This window comes from Sturnira hondurensis, unplaced genomic scaffold (assembly GCF_014824575.4).
Source record: "Sturnira hondurensis isolate 20B ecotype Veracruz unplaced genomic scaffold, ASM1482457v3 Scaffold0008782, whole genome shotgun sequence".
Classification (NCBI taxonomy): Eukaryota; Metazoa; Chordata; class Mammalia; order Chiroptera; family Phyllostomidae; genus Sturnira; species Sturnira hondurensis.
Window position 1 is genome coordinate 1,260,194 of NW_028081413.1, and position 21,108 is coordinate 1,281,301.

The window sequence follows — 21,108 nt, forward strand, 5'->3', positions numbered from 1 at the left end:
TCCCAGCCTCCTCCTGTTCTGGGAGACAGCCCTATACTCTGTGTCTCACCTCTTTGGAGGTCTCTTCCCTGGTGACCTCCTTGCCTCCCCTCCTCAGTTCCTGCCTGGCAACAGTGCCCCCAGCTGGCCCCCTATTCTTCCTTCTCTAGTCCCCCAGCCACGTCTGGGGAGCAGGGACTACTCCTGGGCCCAGGAGGCCCCTGCTCTAAGCAGCCCGGGTCCTGTGACCCGCCCCGCAGTGGTGAGCAGCACAGAGAAGGAAGCAGCACAGAGCAGGAAGTGCCGAGGCACAGCATGAGGGCGGGGGCTTTGGGGAGGGGCAGCTGGCCTCCCCTGACTGAAGCAGTAACCGCAGCCCCGCTGCAGACAGGCAGGAGGAAGCTGATTTAAAAGGCAGCTGGGCCTGTGTGCGAGGCACTCAGCTCTGCACCGGGTCACTACCACCCGTGGGGGCTGTAGGAGCACACAGACTTCCGGACCGTCTCAGGGCGGGTGCCATGTGAGCCCAGCTTGGCTCTCCTCCCGCCTGCCTGTCCAATCTCACCAAAGAAAAATATCTGGCACCATGTCACTGCTCAATCCTGTCCTGCTGCCCCCCAAGGTGAAGGCTTATCTGAGCCAAGGGGAGCGCTTCATCNTTTAAAAGGCAGCTGGGCCTGTGTGCGAGGCACTCAGCTCTGCACCGGGTCACTACCAGCCGTGGGGGCTGTAGGAGCACACAGACTTCCGGACCGGCTCAGGGCGGGTGCCATGTGAGCCCAGCTTGGCTCTCCTCCCGCCTGCCTGTCCAATCTCACCAAAGAAAAATATCTGGCACCATGTCACTGCTCAATCCTGTCCTGCTGCCCCCCAAGGTGAAGGCTTATCTGAGCCAAGGGGAGCGCTTCATCAAATGGGACGATGTGAGTGGGACGCTGGGACGCTGGGGCGCAGGGACGCAGGGACGCAGGGCCCCGCTGCTAGGGGCTTTGCCAGGGTGGGTGGGTTGGTTTATGTCTGTCGGGACTGAGGCGCCTGTGCGGCTTGGCCCGGCAGCTGACGCAACTGCCTGAATAAACAAACCTGGGGGGTCGAGGGAGGGTGCCCCAAACATCTGTCCCTTGGCTCCTGAAGCTGAGGCTCTGCATCTGGATGGGCGGGCAGCCGGGGTGGAAGTTTCTCCGGGTCTTCGTCTGTCTTGCCTCTAGGGTCCCCTCCCACCGAAGAGCACGTTTCGCTGCTCCTGGCTCTAGCCTCAGTGGGAGGAAAGTGTGCCCGGGAGCTGAGGCAGGGCCAGAAGCAGAGGTGAACGAGTCCTCTACTTCCAGCGCAGATGCCCCAATCTTGTCCCACTGGGATGCCTAGACTGAAATTGTTCGCTCCTTCCCTCCTGGTCCTGGCTCCGTCCCTGTCCCAAGGAAGCCCTGCCCTCCCCTGAGCTGCAGCAGGGCAGCCAGAGAAGGGCCCAAGTGAGAGCTGGAGGCTTCTGTTCTCAGGGGACTGGGAGGGAGCAGACTGACTTCTGCTTCTGCTGGCTGCTCTCAGCCGGGCTCCCCGTGCCTGCCTGTCCACAGGGGAAGGGGGGAGGCACTGCTTTGCCCTGCACGGTCTCCACTGTGTCTGCTCCCTCCCAAACCAGGGTCTGCCTCCCAGCCTCTGGCCCTCCCAGACATGGGGGCCAGGGATTCTCTTGAGTAGGTGGGGAGACCAGTATGGGGACCCTTCTTCAGGGTGGGGAAGCTGCTGGGCTGGCCCTATGGGAGAGTTAGAAGGGACCAGGAAGGGTGGGGGTGGGGGTGGAGGAGAGGGCCCTAGGGCTGGCTAGTCCCCTTCACAGGGGGGATGAGAAGGCTCTCGGTCTGAGTTCCGGCAGCCTGGGGCTCTCTCGGCTTTCAGGACCTGGCTAGCCTGAGTAATCTGGTTGCCATGACTATGGGGAGGAGGCTGTAGCTAGTCTAGCTGGCTGCTCTCTGCTTCTCCAGGGTGTGTGGTCAATGTGGCATGGTGGCGGCATGTCCCAGGAGCCCATGGAATGAGGGAAGTGGCTCAGAGTGAAAAATGAAGTGGCCTCTCTCAGTTCCTCTGGGAAGTGTGTGTAACCTGACTGGACAGAGGGTCATTAGGGGTGGGGACATGCTTTCTGGCCTTCTCTGCAAGCCAGCACCTGGGAACCTTGCTGCCCCACTCCCCTCCCCAAGTCAGGGCACTGCATGGTCCTCCACCCTGACTTCCACAGGCAGGAACCTCCCAAGCCTGTTCACAGGGCGCGTGGAGCTGGGAGCCAGGGCTCTGCTCTGAGACTGCATCTGTTCCACTCAGCGGGCGGATGGCTTGGGTGTGTCGTGCCGTGCAGAACAAGCACAGTGCACAATACATAATCAGCCCCCTTCTTAATTTTGTCTCCCATGCCCCTTTACAATGTATTTGGTGGGAGTTCTCTTCCCGCCCACGGAAGGGAACACAGACAATCCATTTGCTCTCAGGGAATACAATCCTATGGTTGCGGTTCCTCACAAAGCCCAGTCTTATTTCAGAAACCAGTTCTAATCCAAAAATCCAACCTTCATTTAGAATGACACCTTCTGCCCTCCTCCCTTTAGGAATGGTTTTAGGTGGGCTGCAGTCCCCCTGGTGGGGTCCCCTGCTCCTCCCAGTCCCTGTAGGGATGGGGTCCAGGGAGGAAAGTGAGCAAGGGTACCAAAGTGCTTAACTGAACAGACATCTTCATCAGCTGACTTGTGCTCTCTGAGCCTGGTGGAAGGTGTAGGCTTTTTCTTTCTCTGGTGCATAGTTTTGAAGATTCTCAGGAGACCCTCCCCGCCCTGAACTGGGGATCTCTTGCTTAGGGTCCTGCTGCTACTTTCATTTCAGGAGGTTGGTCACTTGCAAGGACTTCTTCAGCCCCTCTGAATCCAGTTACAACTTTCAGCTTCCTGTAGCTTTGCAGTCTTTGCCCCGTTCTCCCACAGGCCCACTCTGGACTCCAGCATATACGCGTGTGTGCCTTGTCCCAACAGACTTGGGGGCCCGGCTCATCTGGCACACTCCAGTCCTTCAGCCTCCAGCAGTCCGCTGGTCTGTCACCAACTCCGTCTCCCAGGCAAGGAGTCAGACCCCAGTCTGTCGTGTCCCACACTGCCATGGGCGACAAAAGCTCGCTGAGTGCAGGTGACACCCCTCACTAGGCTTGAGGTGAGGGGTCAGGCCCCCTCAACCCTCCCTTGCTCAGGTGAGGAGGGAAGGGAACAGCACTCACAGCACAGCTTTCTCCAAAAGTTGCCTCCTCACAGTGCGCGCTTTCTCCAGGCCTGCAACCCTCCCTGACCCGAGAGCTCTCTGAACTCTTTCCTCTGTGAATGCTGCATCCGATTCAGTCTGGTGTGCAGGAACTGACATGTCTCGTCAGAAACTTCCACTTTAGAGTCTTGTTACATGTGCCTTCGAATATCATCATAACTGAAGGCAGGTTGTGTGCTCTGTGAGCTGCACGGGAATTTAGAAGGGAGTTCATTCATCATTCACTGGCTCCTTTAGCAAATCTGGGGCCACCGGGTTCATGGTCTAGGACAGGCTTGTTTCCAGGGAGTTCAGGGCCCCTGGGGATTTCCTGGATGGGCTTTCAGGTCTGAGAACAAGCCCCCACCCACCATGTTTCAGAAAAGGATTTTCAGAAGAGATGAGGCTTGTGCTGGTTCTGAGGTGGGTTTCAGGCTTGGAGGTGAAAATGCACTTGGTGTCTGCGTGACAGCTGGATGGCCCGGGTGAAGGGGGCAGTTCACGCAAGGAAGGACTGGGCATGTGGGAAGCCAGCTTTTGGCTGGACTTTGTAGGACTTTGGATGCAGATGCAGCAGTTGGATTCTCGGCTCTGTTGAGCTATCCTGGAGGTAGTATGGACCCTTAGGAGAGACATTCTACCCCTTCGGGGGAGCTGTGGCCCATAAAAACAGGGGAAAGTGAGGGCCAAAATGCTGTTTGGAGTGTAGAGGGAGAACCTCTGTTTTTTGGGGTTTAGATGGGAAACTGCCCTCTCTTCCAGAAATGGCGTCTCCAATCCTCTATCCCTCCCCTTCCCTGATCTGGAGCTTTTAAGGCTCGTGCCCAGACCTTAGCTCTGGAGTTCAAAGGGAAATGCCTGCAGACTCCTGGGGCAGCCACCTGCCAGGGAGCTGGTGAGCTCGAAACCCCTGGTGCCCAAGGTCAGGGGAGCTTGGCCTGGAGTCTCAGAGCCGGGCGCTGACTCCTTCTCTCTGCAGGAAACCACAATCGCCTCCCCGGTTATCCTCCGGGTGGACCCCAAGGGCTACTACTTATACTGGACGCACCAGAGTAAGGTGAGGCGGCCCCTGCCTGCAGTGGCCCTGAGCGCCTGCTAATCCATGGAGTCAGCACAGCCTCTTGGCAATGCAGAGCTGGAGGTGTGGATGCTGGGGAGCGTAGAATGACCTGGAAGGGTGGTGCTGAGGGACCTCCTGTGAGCAGGGGCTATTTGCTTTGGGAGGGAGGATGCAGTCACTCCAACCACAGCTGCCTTGGGCCTAGGTGCTCCAGACTTAGCATCCCACAGAGAGTGGGGAAGGAAACAAGCTGCAGCCGAAGGCTGATTCTCTGCCTGTGGTTCCAGGACAGCTGGAGGGCTGAGAGCGATCAGAGAAGGGCCTCGGCACCCAGACAGAAGGAAGGGAGGGGGAACCTGGGGAGAGTCCAGGATGGAGGAGGCAAGACTGCAGACTGCAGGTCTCCGAGGAACTCAGAGTGGCCAGGGAAGGAATGGACAGAGAGGAGGGGAGGGGGGTCACCATGCATAGGGAGTAACTGACCCCTGGGAAGGGAAGGCTGGGGTCCGGGTGGCCCCACACAGTCTTGGCACCCAGAGAGGGCAGCTGGCGAGATGTGAAAGGACATGGAAGCTCCGTCCTCACTGTTCTACGTCCACATCCCTTCTTTGTTTCCACCTGGCCCCTTCCAGGAGATGGAGTTTCTGGATATCACCAGCATCCGGGACACCCGCTTTGGGAAGTTTGCCAAGATTCCCAAGGTAGGTGGGCCCGGTATAGCTCAGGGGCAGCATGGCCACCTGCTCCACAGGGCTGGGGCAGGAGTCCCCGGGGGAGAGGGGAAAGCTTCCTGGGCTGGGCAGCAGGACCTCCCCTGGGCTGAGGAGGGCGTGGTGCTCCTCCCAGGCTTCCCCAGGCTCCATTTGGCACTGTCTGCACAGATGTCTCGAGGCTAACTCACCCCGGGCTGTCTGGGAGGGGTCACTGGAGGCTGTCTCCACCCCCCGACTGGTTTACCTATCTTTGCTTAGTGCTCCTAGTCGGATTGGTGGAAGGGATTGGTGGAGCAGGTCTCTGAGACAAGGAGCTAAGAACGTATCTTCCAAAAAAAAAAGGGACAAACAAAATACACAGAAGTCCCAGACCCCATAGCCTAGGTTAACCTCTTCCTGTGGGTTTCTCCCTCCCGGCCTGGCCCTGGTGGACAATCGTTCAAGTGACCGAAGGGGAGGGACAGGGGGCAGCCACCGGGGGCAGGGACGATGCTAACCATGTCACCACTGCTGCAGAGCCAGAAGCTCCGGGATGTCTTCAACATGGACTTCCCTGACAACAACTTCCTGCTGAAGACATTCACCGTGGTGTCTGGCCCTGACATGGTGGACCTTACCTTCCACAACTTCGTCTCCTATAAGGAGAATGTGGGCAAGGTGCACCGGGGTTCCCTGGCCTGGAGCTTGGCACCCGGCATAGCCTGGACTTCCTAAGAGACAGGGCTGGACCGAGGGGTGGTGTGGACACCTCTGAGGTCAAGGGGCTGACTGCTGTGCTCTGGGGTCCTGCAGGACTGGGCTGAAGATGTCCTGGCCCTGGTCAAGCACCCACTGACAGCCAACGCCCCCCGCACCACCTTCCTGGACAAGATGTAAGTGCTTGGCCTTACGGAGCAGGGCTAAGTGTGCCAGCCTCCGGGCCTGACGCATTGCCTTCTGCCCCACTAGCCTGGTGAAGCTCAAGATGCAGGTCAACCCTGAAGGGAAGATTCCTGTGAAGAAGTGAGCCTGCCCTATTCCCTCCCCATACTTCCTCCCAGCTCCGCAAAGCCTTCCCTCTCTCTCCGAGGACTCCTCTCTTTGCCCACATGCCTTTCTCTGCTCCTTTAGTTTTTTCCAGATGTTCCCTGCTGACCGCAAGCGGGTGGAAGCTGCCCTCAGTGCCTGCCACCTCGCCAAAGGCAAAGTGAGTGGTCCCCTCCCCCGCCCACCCAGCTATTCTCCTTGTCACCTGAGCTGGCTCTAACCAGAGGTCAACTTGGCCAGGCCCGGGGTGGGGGGTTGGAGAGGGAAAGAATAATAGCATAGTCCACAGTCCCAGCAAACAGCTCAAAAGCCAGTTAACCCTAGAACCACTGGTTTCTGATGCACAGAGACAGGACCAGGCAAGAGGGGTGAGGTGCCCCGGGTTCCGAGCCGGTTGGTCTCCTGGCCCTGGATGGCAGTGTGGGGCAGGGGCTGGTGTTCAGGACAGGCAGCAGGTGTGGGTGCATTTGCATTCCAGCCTTGGAGTGGAAGTGGAAAGGAATTCTGTTCAGTCTGGAGGAGTGAGGCACAGTCAGCAAGGACAGGAGGTCGTCTGCAGGGGTAGGAAACTGTAGGAGGGGACTAACTCTGTGGGGTGGGGGGAGAGGCTGGAATAATCAGGGGTGTGAGCTGCCAGGACACAGATTTTAGTCAACACAGAACAGCATTTTTTCCTTTCTTTTTAGTCAAATAATTAATTTTTAATTACAAGTTGTGTGCAGGTGTATTATGTAACATACCCATGAGGTATATTATGTAAATTACAAAAAGGAGCCCTCAGGGCAGATGCGGTCCTGAGCCAGGGTTCCTGCTTCTCTGGGGGAGTGGCTCTCAGCCCCCTACCGCCCGCCCTGTCACACCCCCCCTCCCTCTGTGCAGGGTGCCCCACTGAGTCTTTTTTCCTGGTAAGAATTTGAAACACTGTAATTAAACTAAGACCTCATTGATCACTTGTCCTCATGAAACCCAAGAGGAACACTTCCTGCATAGTCACAGCTTTATGGGGCCGGTGACCCCTGGGTGACGTCAGTGAGAGGGGATGCAAACGTGGGGAGGGAGAGAGAATGGGAATGAACCCGTGCTGAGGGCCCTGCAGCCAGCCTTGCAAACTGCGGTCTGTATGCATCCATCCTCCTTTCTCCCGCCTCCTGAGCTCCCACCCTGGCTGAGTCCCTCTGCTTTGTCAGCTCTGATTGTGTCCCCGTAGGGGTCCCTGGCCCATCTTTGCTTGAAGCTGATTGGTCCAAGATCCAATTGCCGGGAGATCCCTTCTAGCTCTGCTGCTCCAAAGTAAGACTTCAGTATGACCCCGAGGACATTCCGTGGCTGCTTCTGAGATAAAATCCCGGAATGGCACTCGTCTGCTTTCTGTTTCTATTTCTACAGATTTGCCTATCTGAATATTTCATGTAAACCAACCGCACGATATGAGGTCTTTGACATCAGGCTTTATTATTTAACACAATGTTTCCAAGGTTCATCCATGCTGTAGCGTGGATCAGCACTTCATTCCCTTTTGTGGCTGAAACATAGTCCATGGTATGGATATATCACATCTTGCTTATTTATGAACATTTGGGTAGTTTCCACTTTTTGGTTAGTATAAATAATGTTATGAACATTCATGTACACTATTTTGTCTGGACATATGTTTGCAGTTCTCTTGGGTACATCCCTAGTCGTGGAATTAATAGATTGTATGGTAACTTTTTTTTTTTAGATTTTATTTATTTATTTTTAGAAAAAGGGGAAGGGAGAGAAAAATCAATGTGTGGTTTTTTCTCGTGCACCCCCTACTGGGGACCTGGCCCATAACCCAGGCTTGTGCCCCAACTGGCAATGGAACCAGCAGCAATCAGCAACCCCTTGGTTTGAAAGCCCGGGCTCAATCCACTGAACTACACCAGCCAGGGTGGTAACTTTCTATTTAACATTTGAAGGAACTGCCAAACTGTTTTCTAAAGTGATCTACACCATTTTACAGTCCCACCAGTATTGTATGAGGGTTCCAATTTCTCCACATCCTCACCAACACCTGTTATTGTCTGTTGTCTTTTTTTCCCTTTAATTTCAGTCATCTTAGAAGGAGTGAAGCGATAGCTCACTGAGATTTTGATTTGCATTTCCCTAATGACTAATTCTATTGAGAATCTTTCTATTTGCTTATTGGTTGTTTGAATATTTTCTTTGGAGAATTATCTATGCAAATCCACTGCTCATCTTTCAATTAGGTTATTTTTTTTACTGATGAATTGTCCCTTCTTGGATATACGATTTGCAAATACAGGGTGAGGCAAAAGTAGGTTAACAGTTGGCTCTATACAATAATAACAGTTGGAAAATAATATAATAATTAATAAATAATCATACAAGAATAAACTCTGTCTTGCACACTGAACTGTAAACCTACTCTTGCCCTACCCTGTATTTCCTCCTAGTCTATAAATTATCTTTTTACCTTTCTTTGTAAAGGAAAGAGGTTTTCTTTTCTTAAAGATTTTATTTATTTATCTTTAGAGGGGAAGGGAAGGAGAGAGGGAGAGAAATATCAATGTATGGTTGCCTCTCGTGCATCCCCCTCAGGGAACTGGCCTGCAACCCAGGCATGTGCCCTGACTGGGACTCGAACCACGATCGTTTAGTTCGAAGGCCCAGGTTCAATCCACTGAGTTACACCAGCCAGGGCTCTTTTTACCTTTTTGATGGTGTCCTTCAAAGCACAAAAGGTTTTAAATTTGATGAAGTCCTATTTATCTTTTTTTGTTATTGTTCTTATATTTCTAAAAGATTTTATTCATTTATTTTTAGAAAGGGGAAGGGAGGGAGAGAAACATCAATGTGTGTTTGCTTCTCACATGCCCCCCCACCTCAGGGACCTGGCGTGCAACCCAGGCATGTGCCCTGACTGGGAATCAAACCGGCAACCCTCTCGTTTTCAGGCCAGCACTAAATCACTGAGCCACACCAGCCAGGACTGTTCTTGTATCTTTTGGTGTCTCCAACTAGAATTGCCGAATTGTCTATTTCTCCCTTCAGTTCTGTCAGGTTTTACTTTGTGCACCTTGGGACTCTGTTTTTAGCTGTATTATTTATATTCAAATTGCTTCCTTTTAAAACGTTGTCCTCTACTTTAAAAAAGCTAGCCCAGCCCTGGCTGGTGTAGCTCAGTGGATTGAGCACGGGCCTGTGAACCAGACGTTCGCGGTTCGATTCCCGGTCAGGGCACATTCCTGGGTTGCAGGCCAGTTCCCGGCAGGGGCCATTTCCCAGCAGGGGATGCACAAGAAGCAACCATACATTGATGTTTCTCTTCCTCTCCTTCCCTTCCCCTCTAAAAATAAATAAATAAATAAAAATAAAAAAGCTAGCCCACTGTTCTGGCAAGCAGCACCACTTACTTCTGACCTCCTTTTCTCCTCGTTCTGGTCATTAGTTCCAATCCTGCTCCAGCCAAGAGACTACCTACAGCGTCCAAGTTCAGGGACAAAGCAACCCAGCTAAGCACCCTCTCTGCTCTGCACCCAGGGCCTTGACAAGTGGATGCTCAGCATATCCTCAATGCTCCTCTTTCTGCCCTGAGCCCTCCCTGTTAGCAGCCCCCCTTGTGCAGGCTAGGCCTAGTTTGTGGTTCTTCGTGCTGAGAAGGTTGGCAGAAGTGATCGGTGACTCTGTCCCTCCAGAATGATGCCATCAATCCTGAGGACTTCCCAGAATCTGTCTACAAGAGTTTCCTCATGAACCTCTGCCCTCGGCCAGAAATAGATGAGATCTTCACTTCCTAGTGAGCTTCTTGGGCTGGGCTGGGCATGGCGAAGGGGTGGTGGCTACAATTCCCGCTTGCTATGCTGACAGTTAGGAGGCTTTGCTGGACAAGGGGCAGCGTGTCCCAGTTCCACAGCCTGGAGGATGTAGGCCAGCGCTCTTCCCTCTGGCCTGCAGCCACGCCAAGGCCAAACCCTACATGACCAAGGATCACTTGACCAAATTCATCAACCAAAAACAGAGGGACTCCCGCCTCAACTCCTTACTGTACCCGCCCGCACGGCCCGACCAGGTGCAGGGCCTCATTGACAAGTATGAGCCCAGCGGCATCAACGTGCAGAGGGGTGAGGACCAAGGGGAGCCCTTGCCTGAGGTGGGCTTGTCCTGCTCTGAACTGGGCTGTGGCCCTGACAGTCATCCCCTGCCCCCCAGGCCAGCTATCACCGGAGGGCATGGTGTGGTTTCTCTGTGGGCCGGAGAACAGCGTGCTGGCCCATGACAAGCTGCTGCTTCACCAGGACATGACACAGCCTCTCAACCATTACTTCATCAACTCCTCACACAACACCTACCTGACAGGTGGGCCCCAGCCACCACATCGCTGGCTTTGCTTTTATGGGGGCTGCTCCCGTTCCCTGAATTCTTCACGGGGTTGCCACGGGCTGCCAACAGTACAGCCCGGGCTGGAGCAGAGTTGGGGGCAGTCCTTAAGTGACGTCCCTGCCCCTGCCCCTTGCTCTGGCTCAGCCGGCCAGTTCTCAGGCCTTTCTTCTGCTGAGATGTACCGCCAAGTGCTGCTGGCCGGCTGCCGCTGCGTGGAACTCGACTGCTGGAAGGGGAAGCCCCCCGATGAGGAGCCAGTCATCACCCACGGCTTCACCATGACCACAGACATCTACTTCAAAGTAAGACTCCGGGTGCGGAGGCTGGCGGTGGAGACCCTGATCCCCAAGCCCTCTGGGTGTGGGGGCGTGAAGCAGGACAGACAGCTGGGGGGCCTGGGACCAGTGTGGGGACTAGAGGGGACTAGAGGGGATCAGAGGAGACAGGGGGCCAACGGTGGCCCCCCAGTTCCACGCGCATGTTTAAATGGGAGAGGGGAAGTGTGCTACTGTTGGGGCGGGGGGAGCTTGGGGCACTGGCCTCCTCTCCACTGCACCCTCTCTCACTCAGGAAGCAGTTGAAGCGATTGCAGAGAGTGCCTTCAAGACCTCCCCCTATCCTGTCATCCTGTCATTTGAAAACCACGTGGACTCGTGAGTGTCCAGGCCCATTCAGCCTCACTCTCTGCCCTGTCCCTGTCTTCCGCCAGCACTGCCCTCCCCCAGCTACCCCCAGCCTCCACCCGTGCCCTCCACAGAGTCTCGAGGCCCTTTTGCCTGTGTCCTTGCCTCCCTGACCGCCGTACTCCCAATGGCCCAGGTCCGGGGCCCAGAAGGATGGCCCAGAGCAGGGCCGTGCTGCTGAGCCCCACCCCACTTCCGCTCCCTGCAGACCCCGCCAACAGGCCAAGATGGCCGAGTACTGTCGGACGATGTTTGGCGATATGCTGCTCACAGAGCCCCTGGAAAAGTTCCCAGTGAGTGGACTTTACTGTGGGGCCCCTGGGGCTGGCGGTTGGGGACCAGGGGCCCTGTGAGGGCCAGGTTAACCACGTGTCAACCTGTGCTGGGCTTTGGGGGTACACTGGTGACAAAGTTGCAGCCCCACCCTCAGATGGCTTCCTCTCTAGTGGGAAGACAGACAGGGAACCTGCCTGACAACCAGTGGCTGCTACGGGGGCACTTGGGGAGTCCTGGTCTGGTCTTGGAGGTCAGAGAAGGCTTCCTGGGGAAAGTGGTGGCTAGGCTGAAACCCAAGGGAGGAACTGGATTTATGTTGCTGAGAGTGAGGAACAGGAGTTCTAGGCAGATAGACTGGGCGAGAGAGAATGTCACTGAGGAACTGGGGTGAGTGGGGCCGGGCGGCGACGTGGTACATGGGAGCGATGAGAGGAGAGGTAGGCGGGGGCAGCTGGAACGAAGCTGGTATGGAGGGACTTGGGCTACACCCTGAAGGGGAGGAGATGGTGCCGACCCCCTCTCCTTTCCCACAGCTAAAACCAGGCACGCCCCTGCCCAGCCCTGAGGACCTGCGTGGCAAGATCCTCATCAAGAACAAGAAGAACCAGTTTTCTGGCCCAGCAGCCCCCTGCAAGGAGCCGGGTGGGGAGGCTGACGGCAGCTGCCCCCCTGATGCCCCTGTGGTTGAGGACACAGGTGAGTCGGCCTGGTGTGAGGTGGGGGTGAAGGAGCATCTGGAATGGGGGAGAGGGGCTGGGCCTGTAGGGGAGCCGGCCTGCGGCGGGGGGCCCCCATCCCAGGGCTGATGGAGTTGTGTGTGGCAGTGTGGGCTGGTGATGAAGCGGCCAAGTTGGAGGAGGAGGAGGTGGAAGATGAAGAGGAGGAGTCGGGAAACCTGGATGAAGAAGAGATAAAGAAGATGCAATCTGACGAGGTGTGTGGAGACAGCCGGAGGCCCTTCTGCCATCTCCACTGTAGAGCCCTCCGGGCAGGATGCGGGCCATGTCCCCGGGCTCTGTGCTGTCCTATCCTCCACCCTCCGCTCTCTTCCCTAGGGCACAGCGGGCCTGGAAGTGACAGCTTACGAGGAGATGTCCAGCCTAGTCAACTACATCCAGCCCACCAAGTTCATCTCCTTTGAGTTCTCTGCCCGTAAGTCAGCACGGGGTGGTGGTCAGCTGAGGTTCAGCTAGATCCGGAAGGCCCCAGAAAGTGTGTCCTGACAGTAGGCAGTTTGACAGGTGGGGGTGAGAGGAAGGAGAGCCCACCCCTTCCTTGGACTGGGGGCCGTCTCTATAAACATTCATCAGAGGAGTCAGGCAAAGGACTCGTGTAAGTGGCAGTGGCTCCCATTTGAGTACAGTGTGTACCGAGGAATTTGGCACTGAGCAGGATGCTCTGGAGTATGTCGGTGACAGGCAGGCCATTTGTGACAGGCCACCTCAGTGTGGCTGGCCTGGGACTCTTGCAGACTCCTGCAGGTTCTGTGGCTCCTAATCCCAGAAACTCCAGGCCCAGGGTATGAGAACCCCTGGGAGGCCGTGGAAAGCAGAGGAACCAGCCAGTGCACACCTGCCCCTTGTACCTGCCCTTTCTGTGCACACCATGCTATTTATCTTCTCCAGATACATGTACGGCGCCTTCCTCCCCCGCTGCGTGCCAGTCCCCAGCACGATCACCTCTTTCTGTGTACACCTGCACTCAGTGCATTTGCCTTTTTCATCAGCACCGAGCCCATAGCCTGCACCACCTGTGCTCATCCGCGGCATGTACCACACTTGCTGTGTGCCTCTCACCCTGCACTGCCCTTTGGGTTCATACCCTGCACGTCACAGTGTGTTCCTGAGTCCCTCAGCTCACCCTAGAGTGTTCCCCACACCTGCTGCACCCCTCGGGGCAGGCCCCCCTCACCTCTGGTGCTGTGACACACACCCAGTCCTGGTACACATCCACCACTCACACCCTTTACCCACAGCACACACCAGTACCCACAGCGGACCTGCACACCCCTGCCACTGGGTTTGCCTGCTGGCCCTGAACCCCCGAGCCTCCATGGGAGCGCTGGGTTAGACATGTCTCTTGTGCTGCGCGTAGCTGCACCGAAGGGGAGGGTAGGTCCAAGGGACTACCTCAGCGTGACATGGACTCCTCTCCTCTTTGTCCCCCACGCAGAGAAGAACCGAAGTTATGTCATCTCCTCCTTCACGGAGCTCAAGGCTTATGACCTGCTTTCCAAGGCCGCAGCGCAATTTGTGGAGTATCCTTGAGGCCTGGGTAGCCAGAGGCTCTGGTTGGGGTGGAGGGATGGGGGCAGGGCTCGAAGGGGGGCTGCTGGGCACTCCTGATGCAGCCTCAGGGGGCTCCTATACTCTGGGGCAGCTACAACAAGCGCCAGATGAGCCGCATCTACCCCAAGGGCACCCGCATGGACTCCTCCAACTACCTGCCCCAGATGTTCTGGAATGCTGGCTGCCAGATGGTTGCCCTCAACTTCCAGACGATGGGTGAGGCACTCCCAGGCCCTTAAGAACCTTCTCCTGGCCCTCCTGCTTTTACCCCGCTCCTGGGGGGCGGCGCTCTTTAGAACAGACAGGGGTCCAGATGTCTGTGCAGACGCTGGGAGCACGTGCAGGTGTGTGGCCCTTTGGGGACAGAAATGTGTTAGCCCACGCCTGTAGGATGCACGTTTGGGAGTGTGCGTGTGAAGGTGCCAGGGCGCCAGCATGGGTTCTGGCCGCTCTCTGAGCGGGTCTCTGGGAGCCCCTGCTTCCCTGGCCTCAGCCCCCGCTGTGAGCCTGAGCTCTGGTCGAGGCTTCGGTCCCGCTGACCCCAGGTTGTGGGCCCTTCCTGAGAGAAGAGACACCCTAAGAAACCAGGCCGAGACACAAGAAACCCTCGTGCCCGCGGTCTGTTCAACCACCCCATTCCCAAAACAGGAGAAAGGCTGGGAATGTGGGCACAGAGACCGGGTGGAGACACAGGGCTGGGCCTTCCTCACCACGTGCTCTTGCCCCCCAGACCTGCCCATGCAGCAGAACATGGCTCTGTTTGAGTTCAATGGGCAGACTGGCTACCTCCTCAAGCACGAGTTCATGCGTCGGCCAGACAAGCAGTTCAACCCGTTCTCGGTGGACCGCATCGACGTGGTGGTAGCCACCACCCTTTCCATTAAGGCAAGGCCCTGAGATGGACAAGCGGCGGCTGGGGGGTGGGGTCTCGAGGAGAAAGACATAGGAGCCCCACTCCTCTACTCCCAACCCCCTCCCCTGATTATCTTGAAAACTTCAGCCCCAGCCAGTTCCAGCAGTAGCAAGTTGCCTTGGAAACTGCCTCCTCCTCAACCCTGGAAGCTGCCTCTTGGTCCCCATGGAAACCAAGGGGAAGGGCTGAGGCTGGGGTGGGGGAAGGGAGAAGAGTGGGCAGAAGGGGGCAGCAGGGGCCCCAGGCCCTGGAAGAGAGCCCTGTTCCTTCTTTGCCCGGGAAGGGAGGCCCCCACTTCTTCCCAGAATGCTGGAAGCACCCTGGTCACCAGAGTTTAGTTACTGCCCTTGGGCCTCACAGCCTCTACTCAGCGGCCAGAGCTGAGTGGGGCTCTTCGCAGTACCCGAGAATGGACGCTTCAGCTAGAGAAGCCAGTGGCCCCAGGTGCTGGGGAATGGCCTGGCTTGGGAAGCTGATGCTGGCCTCTCACGGCCCCCGCCTCCAGGTCATCTCTGGGCAGTTCCTGTCGGAGCGCAGTGTGCGCACCTATGTGGAAGTGGAGCTGTTTGGCCTTCCTGGGGACCCCAAGAGGCGCTATCGCACCAAGCTGTCGCCCACTACCAACTCTATCAACCCTGTCTGGAATGAGGAGCCCTTTGTCTTTGAGAAGGTGGGAGGCAAGGGCTGGGCAGGGGCTGCAGGCTGGGCAGGATGCAGGCTGTCCCTGGTTCTTGGCCTCAACTCATAGAAAAGAGGAACTATATGAAAAGAGTTCCTGAGCCTCCTCCTGTCCTCACCCCTCCCTTTGTGCCCTCCTGAATGTCAGGAGTCCAGGAGCAAATTTACAGAAATGTACTTGGTGAGCAGGTTATGCACGTGTGCACGTGTACACGAGTGCTCATGTTAGGGTCAGAGGCAGAGGTGTGAGCTCCCAGACCAGGTTGCAAGGTCCCAAGGGGGCACCGGGGGTCTTCTGCCCCCACTGGGTACTTGTTGACAAAGCTGTCACAGGCTGTGTGCATCAGGGTCCCTTGAGCCCTGGGCTGCATGTCCGACCCTTCTCCCCAGGTGGACTAGCCATGACACGAGCTGTGAAGATGTCTGTATGTGTGGCCTAGAGTGTACCCTCTGTCCTCACCAAATCTCGTCACACCTGCCAGTTTCTCACATTGACCCTAGACTTCAGAAACTAGGGAGGGGGCCAGCTCGGCTGCCCTCTCTCCTTGCCAGCTTGTCCTGTCCTGAACTCTCCCCAGATCTTGATGCCTGAGATGGCTTCCCTCAGGGTGGCCGTGCTGGAGGAAGGCAACAAGTTCCTCGGACACCGCATCATCCCCATCAATGCCCTCAATCCTGGTAAGCAGGGGTCCTTCCCTGCAGCTCCCAGCAGATCTGAGACCAAAGCTAGCACCAGGACCCTGTCCGGAGGGTGGGCCAGCTTCAGGGAAGTGGCCCCGAGACTTCACCCAACCTCTTTATGTCATCAGCCCTAAGGAGTGGAGTGGGGTAGTGCTTCTCCAGGAAACCGACAGAGGAGGGGACTCTGGTCACCTCACAAAATGTCTAATTTTCTGGAACTACGGGGGCAATTTCCCAAGTAGCCGACACTTCTTGGGCACTTAAAATGCTTTAAGAGCTTATAACATGTCCTCACTGAACCCCAACAGTTAACCACACAAGGCAGGCTACCACCCCCATGTCACAGGGGTGGGGAAGTCTGTGGTCAGTGACCTGCCCAAGGACATGCAGCCAGGAGGGCGCAGGACCAGACTTGGGCCCTGGCCTCTCTGACTCTAAGACCGGCAGCCTTGCGTGCTGGGCTGCTGGCATGCAGGGGGCGGCAAGGGGCCCTGCTCACTGCCCGCTCCACCGCGCTCCGCAGGGTACCACCATCTGTGCCTGCGCAGCGAGAGCAACATGGCCCTCACCATGCCAGCGCTCTTTGTCTTCCTGGAGATGAAGGACTATGTACCTGACACCTGGGCAGGTTAGGAGGCCCAAAGGGTGCTGGGCACCAGGGCTGTCCATTTCCTCTCCCCCTTCCTCAAGTCAGCCTATGGAGTGGGCAAGAACAGGGGGTCCTAGGGTCGGTGAGCAGTGGGGAGGTGGCCAGGTACTCTCCATACCAGGCCCGTGATGCTCCCGTGCACCCAGATCTCACTGTGGCCCTCGCCAACCCCATCAAGTTCTTCAATGCCCATGACAAGAAGTCTGTGAAGCTCAAGGAAGCCATGGGAGGTCTGCCTGAGGTCTGTGTGGCTGGGTTCATCCCCAGGGGCCCCCAGGAGCTTTGCCCTCTCTGTGGGAAGATGAGGGAGGGCAGAGTCCAGGGCTCAGGGAGAGGGGGCTGTTGGAGCCGGCTTCCTAACCTGCTCTTCCTGCACAGAAGCCCTTCTCTCTGGGGAGTCCAGTTGCCAACCAGGCCAATGGAGCAACTGCCCCAACCAGCAATGGGTCAGCAGGTATGCACCGTGAGGTCCTCCCACCTACTGCGAAGGGTCCTGCCTTCTTCTTCGGCTGCATCCTTAGGCACATCCCAACCTACCAACGGATCTTTAAATAACAGACTTTGACCCAGGGAAGGGAACACTGGAACACTGGGTCTGAAACCTCAGTGCTGAGAAAGTGCACCGCCGGGGTCTGTAGTGGCACCCGGAGCAGGTGGGGTGGAGCAGAGTTGGGCCAGGGGTCCCCAGGGCACTGCCAGCCAGCCCTGTGGCTGTTGCAGCAGCCGGGGCCAGTGCCAGGGAGGAGGCCACGAAAGAAGCTGTGGGTAAGGCCTGCCGAGTCCAAGTAGTCTTGGGGACCAGCCTGGGGAGGATTCGGAACTAAAGAGGGGGGCTCCTGGGAGGTGAGACGCCTCACCGGGGTCCCTGCAGAGCCCCGGACCACCAGTCTGGAGGAGCTGCGGGAGCTGAAGGGCGTCGTGAAGCTGCAGCGGCGGCACGAGAAGGAGCTGCGGGAGCTGGAGAGGCGCAGCTCGAGGCGCTGGGAGGAGCTGCTGCAGCGGGGCGCGGCGCAGCTGGCGGAGGAGCTCGGGCCGGGAGTGGGGGGCAGCTGCGGGGGCCGCAGGCTTGGCCCAGGCAAGGGCTCCCGCAAGAAAAGGTAATAACAGTGGCGACAAGCTGCCCACCCGGCGCAGGTGCCGGTGGCAGAGTGCTTAGGACCTGTTCCCATGTGGCCTCCCCAGGACCCTGCCCTGCGAGGAGGCCTCTGGGGCCACGCAGGCCGAGGGCCTCGAGGTCGCGGACACCCGCGTCCGCGAGCTGAGGGACCGGCTGGAGCTGGAGCTGCTGCAGCAGGGCGAGGAGAAGCACGAGTGCGTCCTGAAGCGCAAGCAGCAGCAAGTGGCCGAGGTGCTGGGTCGGGGAGGGAGAGAGCTACAACCAAATCAAACCGGCACACTGCACAAGAAGGGGCTTCACCCTAAGCCAGTCCTTCCTCTCCCTGCAGCAAATCGCCAAGATGATGGAGCTGGCCAGAGAGAAACAGGCCACAGAGCTTAAGACCCTCAAAGAGACCTCGGAGAAGTATGACTGCCTCCCTCCCACGCCTGACTCTTACCTCTCATGAGGACTTAGGCCCCCACAAAACTTCTCCTTGCTGCCTCTCTACAGTGACACCAAAGAAATGAAGAAGAAGCTGGAGGCCAAGAGGCTGGAGCGGATCCAGGCCATGGTCAAGGTCACCACTGACAAGATGGCCCAGGAGCGGTGAGTCCTAGAAGAGAGGCCCAGGGCTCCGTCTCCAGGCCCAGTGCTGAGCAGGAGCCACTGCAGACGGGGCCGGGCCTCCCTGCAAGCGAGCCCTGACTCGCTTCCCGGAGATGTGCCTGTCTCCTGGCTCTAGAAAGTTAATTTCACTTCTGTCACCTCTGATTAGAGTGACCTCCTTAAGCAAGACACATGCCAACACTATTTGACCAAAAAGGAGAATTTAAGGGAAAATTAAGCTTGCAAAGAGAGAGGCAAAATCTTGGGACGGCAGCTTCCCACCAGCACTTTCCCATGCACCTTGAAGGGCAGTATGGGTTAGTGAGGAAGTCCTTCCTTCAGAGGCCCCCCGGAACTTTCTGTGGCCCCTCAAATCCTCCTGGGGTCCCCAGGTCAGCCCTGTGGCTTGTTCCACCCTTATCATCTAGTCCTCATTTGGCTCTGAGGAGTCTTCGTCTCATCCCGCTCTTCCCAGGGGCCTCCTGCCCTCTCTGAAACCCTGATTACCCCAACAGATTGAAGAGAGAGATTAACAACTCCCACATCCAAGAGGTGGTGCAGGTCATCAAGCAGGTATGTAATGCTGCATCCTTGGCAAACACACGCGAGTCCACACACATGTGCATGTGTTCTCCCGCAGGAGAGGAAGGGTGGCGCTGGGCCTGGAGTTTGCCCTCAGGAGACACCCTGTGCAGCTGGGGAGGGCAGGAGGCAGAGCAGGACCTGGAGCCCCTGGGCCAGTCTGGGCGTCTGTCTCTCCTGGGAGATTGGGTTACCAGCCCACAGGGGGTCTGTCTGTCCAGCTGCCCTATATGAACACCACGGAAGCCAGGGGAGGATGGGATTGGGATGGGTGGGTGAGAGGGAGCGAGGGGTGCTTCCTGGGGCTCCAAGGAGTTGGAGGAGGAAGAAAAACCCTGCTGAGAATGGACCTAAAGTTTTCCTGGGGATTAATAACAGTAGCAGAACTACCAGCTACTGACATGGCCTCGTGCCAGACATCAAGCTGGGGGCGTCACCCGAACGGTCTCGCATAAGCTTTCATCGTCCAGTGGGGCAGGTACTATTATCCTCATTTTATAAATTCAAAAAAAAAACCTGTTCGAAGGTTAAGGAATTTACCCTAAGTGTTACAGCTGGTTAACTGGGACTGTCGCTGGGTGCCAGCCAGAGCCTGTCTGTGCCGCCCCGATTCCCTGCCTCTCACTCCCACCCAGATGACAGAGAGCCTGGAGCGGCACCAGGAGAAGCTGGAGGAGAAGCAGGCAGCCTGTCTGGAGCAGATCCGGGAGATGGAAAAGCAGGTGACAGGAACCACTGCCCTGGCCCCCAGCAGAGCTGGTCTGGCTCCAGGGTGTAGAGGGGACCTGCTGCAGGGAGCTTCCAGTCAGGAGCACGGGGTGGGGCTCACCCCTCCCCAGCGGGTCACAGGGTCTGGCTTCCATGGGACCCTCCGGCCCTTTCACATGAGATAGCCCTTCAGATCTCTTTGCTTTGTGGGCACCCTCTCCCCTGAGAGGCTCCCTGCGGGTCTCTGCTGTGCCCCACCTCCTCCCCCCATCACTTGGGGGCTCTGAAAAGGCTGGGCATCTCTTTGTTCCATTGTCCAGGGCAGGGAGAGTGGGTAGGTTGGCCCCTCCTGAGCTAGGCAGCTGGTCCTTGCTGTCCCCACAGTTCCAGCAGGAGGCGCTGGCAGAGTACAAGGCCAGGATAAAGGGCCTGGAGGCAGAGGTGAAGGAATCGGTGAGGACCTGCCTCAGGGCCTGCTTCCCCTCTGAAGCCCATGACAACCTTGAGAGGTCCTGTGAGGCTTCCAGGGAGCCCAGTGGGCCGGACCTGCTTAAAGCCACGGAAGACACCCAGGAGAGCTTCCTCTGATGCCTCCATCCAGCTGGGACCTTCTGCAAGGACATTTCTCCTTCTCTGGAGGAGGCTCCATGCCCCCAGGGAGAAAGGCCCCAGCAGCCCCAGCACTTGGAGGCTGTGGGACACTGGGGTTCCCTTGGAGCCCGGAGCACCCTCCTCGACAGCCAGGCTAGAGGAGGAGGCAGCGACCAGATACCGTCAGGGCAGGGGCTCATCAGAGACCTGGAGGTCCTCTGAACTGGCTTCCTGCTCCTCATTTTTCTCCTCCTTGGAATCAGTGTCACGTATTTGTTGAGGGCTAAATATGGACTGGGAGGCAGGAGACGGGGGCCTGGCCTTCCTCTGCCTTTCCTAGTGTACAACTAGCAGGGCCCCGCTGTGGAATCAGTTTCCTCACCTGGATGGCCAGGCCTGCCCACTGGAACGTCCACTGCAGCACCTGTACTTCAAGCAAGATCCTTTCTGCCGTAAGGCTGGCAGCTCACCCTGGCTTCTAGGCCCCGTCTCAGGCCTGCCCTGAGTTGGCCTCATTGTTGGCTCCCTGGTGCAGAGCCTGGCACTACCTCCAAGCCCCCTGGGGGACTGCTGCCCCTAGGATCCCAGGCTGAGGTCCCTTCCCTGGCTTCCTGCCTGTGGGGAATGGGAGGCTGACATGAAAAGGCTTCCTCAGCTGCCTGGCCCTCAGCCGCCCAGACAGCTGGGGCCATGGCTGGCGGTAAGGGGAGAAGGATGGCCCTTTGGGCACTCTCCCACTTGGAGCCTGCCTCACCCCTTTTCTTAGGTTGGGGGTGGTTATTTCCTGGCATGTGGCCCCACCCAGGCTGCCTAACAAGGTCAGCCTCATTTTCTGTCCTGGTTTATTTATTTTTCTCCTTACTCCTACTAAAGAACTCTGTCCAAGATTTCCTGACTAAGCCTGGCCTCTGTTCTACACCTAAGAAAAGGGGAGG

At 57.2% G+C, this 21,108-nt stretch overlaps 1 protein-coding gene across 1 annotated transcript; it reads left to right on the top strand.

Moving 5' to 3' along the window:
* Positions 1-645: 645 nt before the first annotated feature.
* Positions 646-21,072, top strand: PLCB2 (phospholipase C beta 2). Its single transcript, XM_037056085.1, has 31 exons — positions 646-902; positions 4,235-4,312; positions 4,948-5,016; positions 5,545-5,685; positions 5,821-5,900; positions 5,977-6,030; positions 6,139-6,214; positions 9,735-9,835; positions 9,994-10,160; positions 10,249-10,395; positions 10,564-10,721; positions 10,990-11,072; positions 11,311-11,395; positions 11,912-12,074; positions 12,203-12,312; positions 12,434-12,530; positions 13,551-13,635; positions 13,758-13,882; positions 14,397-14,551; positions 15,085-15,249; positions 15,836-15,935; positions 16,462-16,566; positions 16,734-16,828; positions 16,966-17,041; positions 17,459-17,684; positions 17,770-17,935; positions 18,033-18,109; positions 18,197-18,292; positions 18,808-18,865; positions 19,510-19,596; positions 19,967-21,072. Exons 1-31 carry the CDS (start codon positions 819-821, stop codon positions 20,168-20,170), a joined length of 3,513 nt encoding a protein of 1,170 aa, XP_036911980.1. The 5' UTR covers positions 646-818; the 3' UTR covers positions 20,171-21,072.
* The last annotated feature ends 36 nt before the right edge of the window (positions 21,073-21,108 follow it).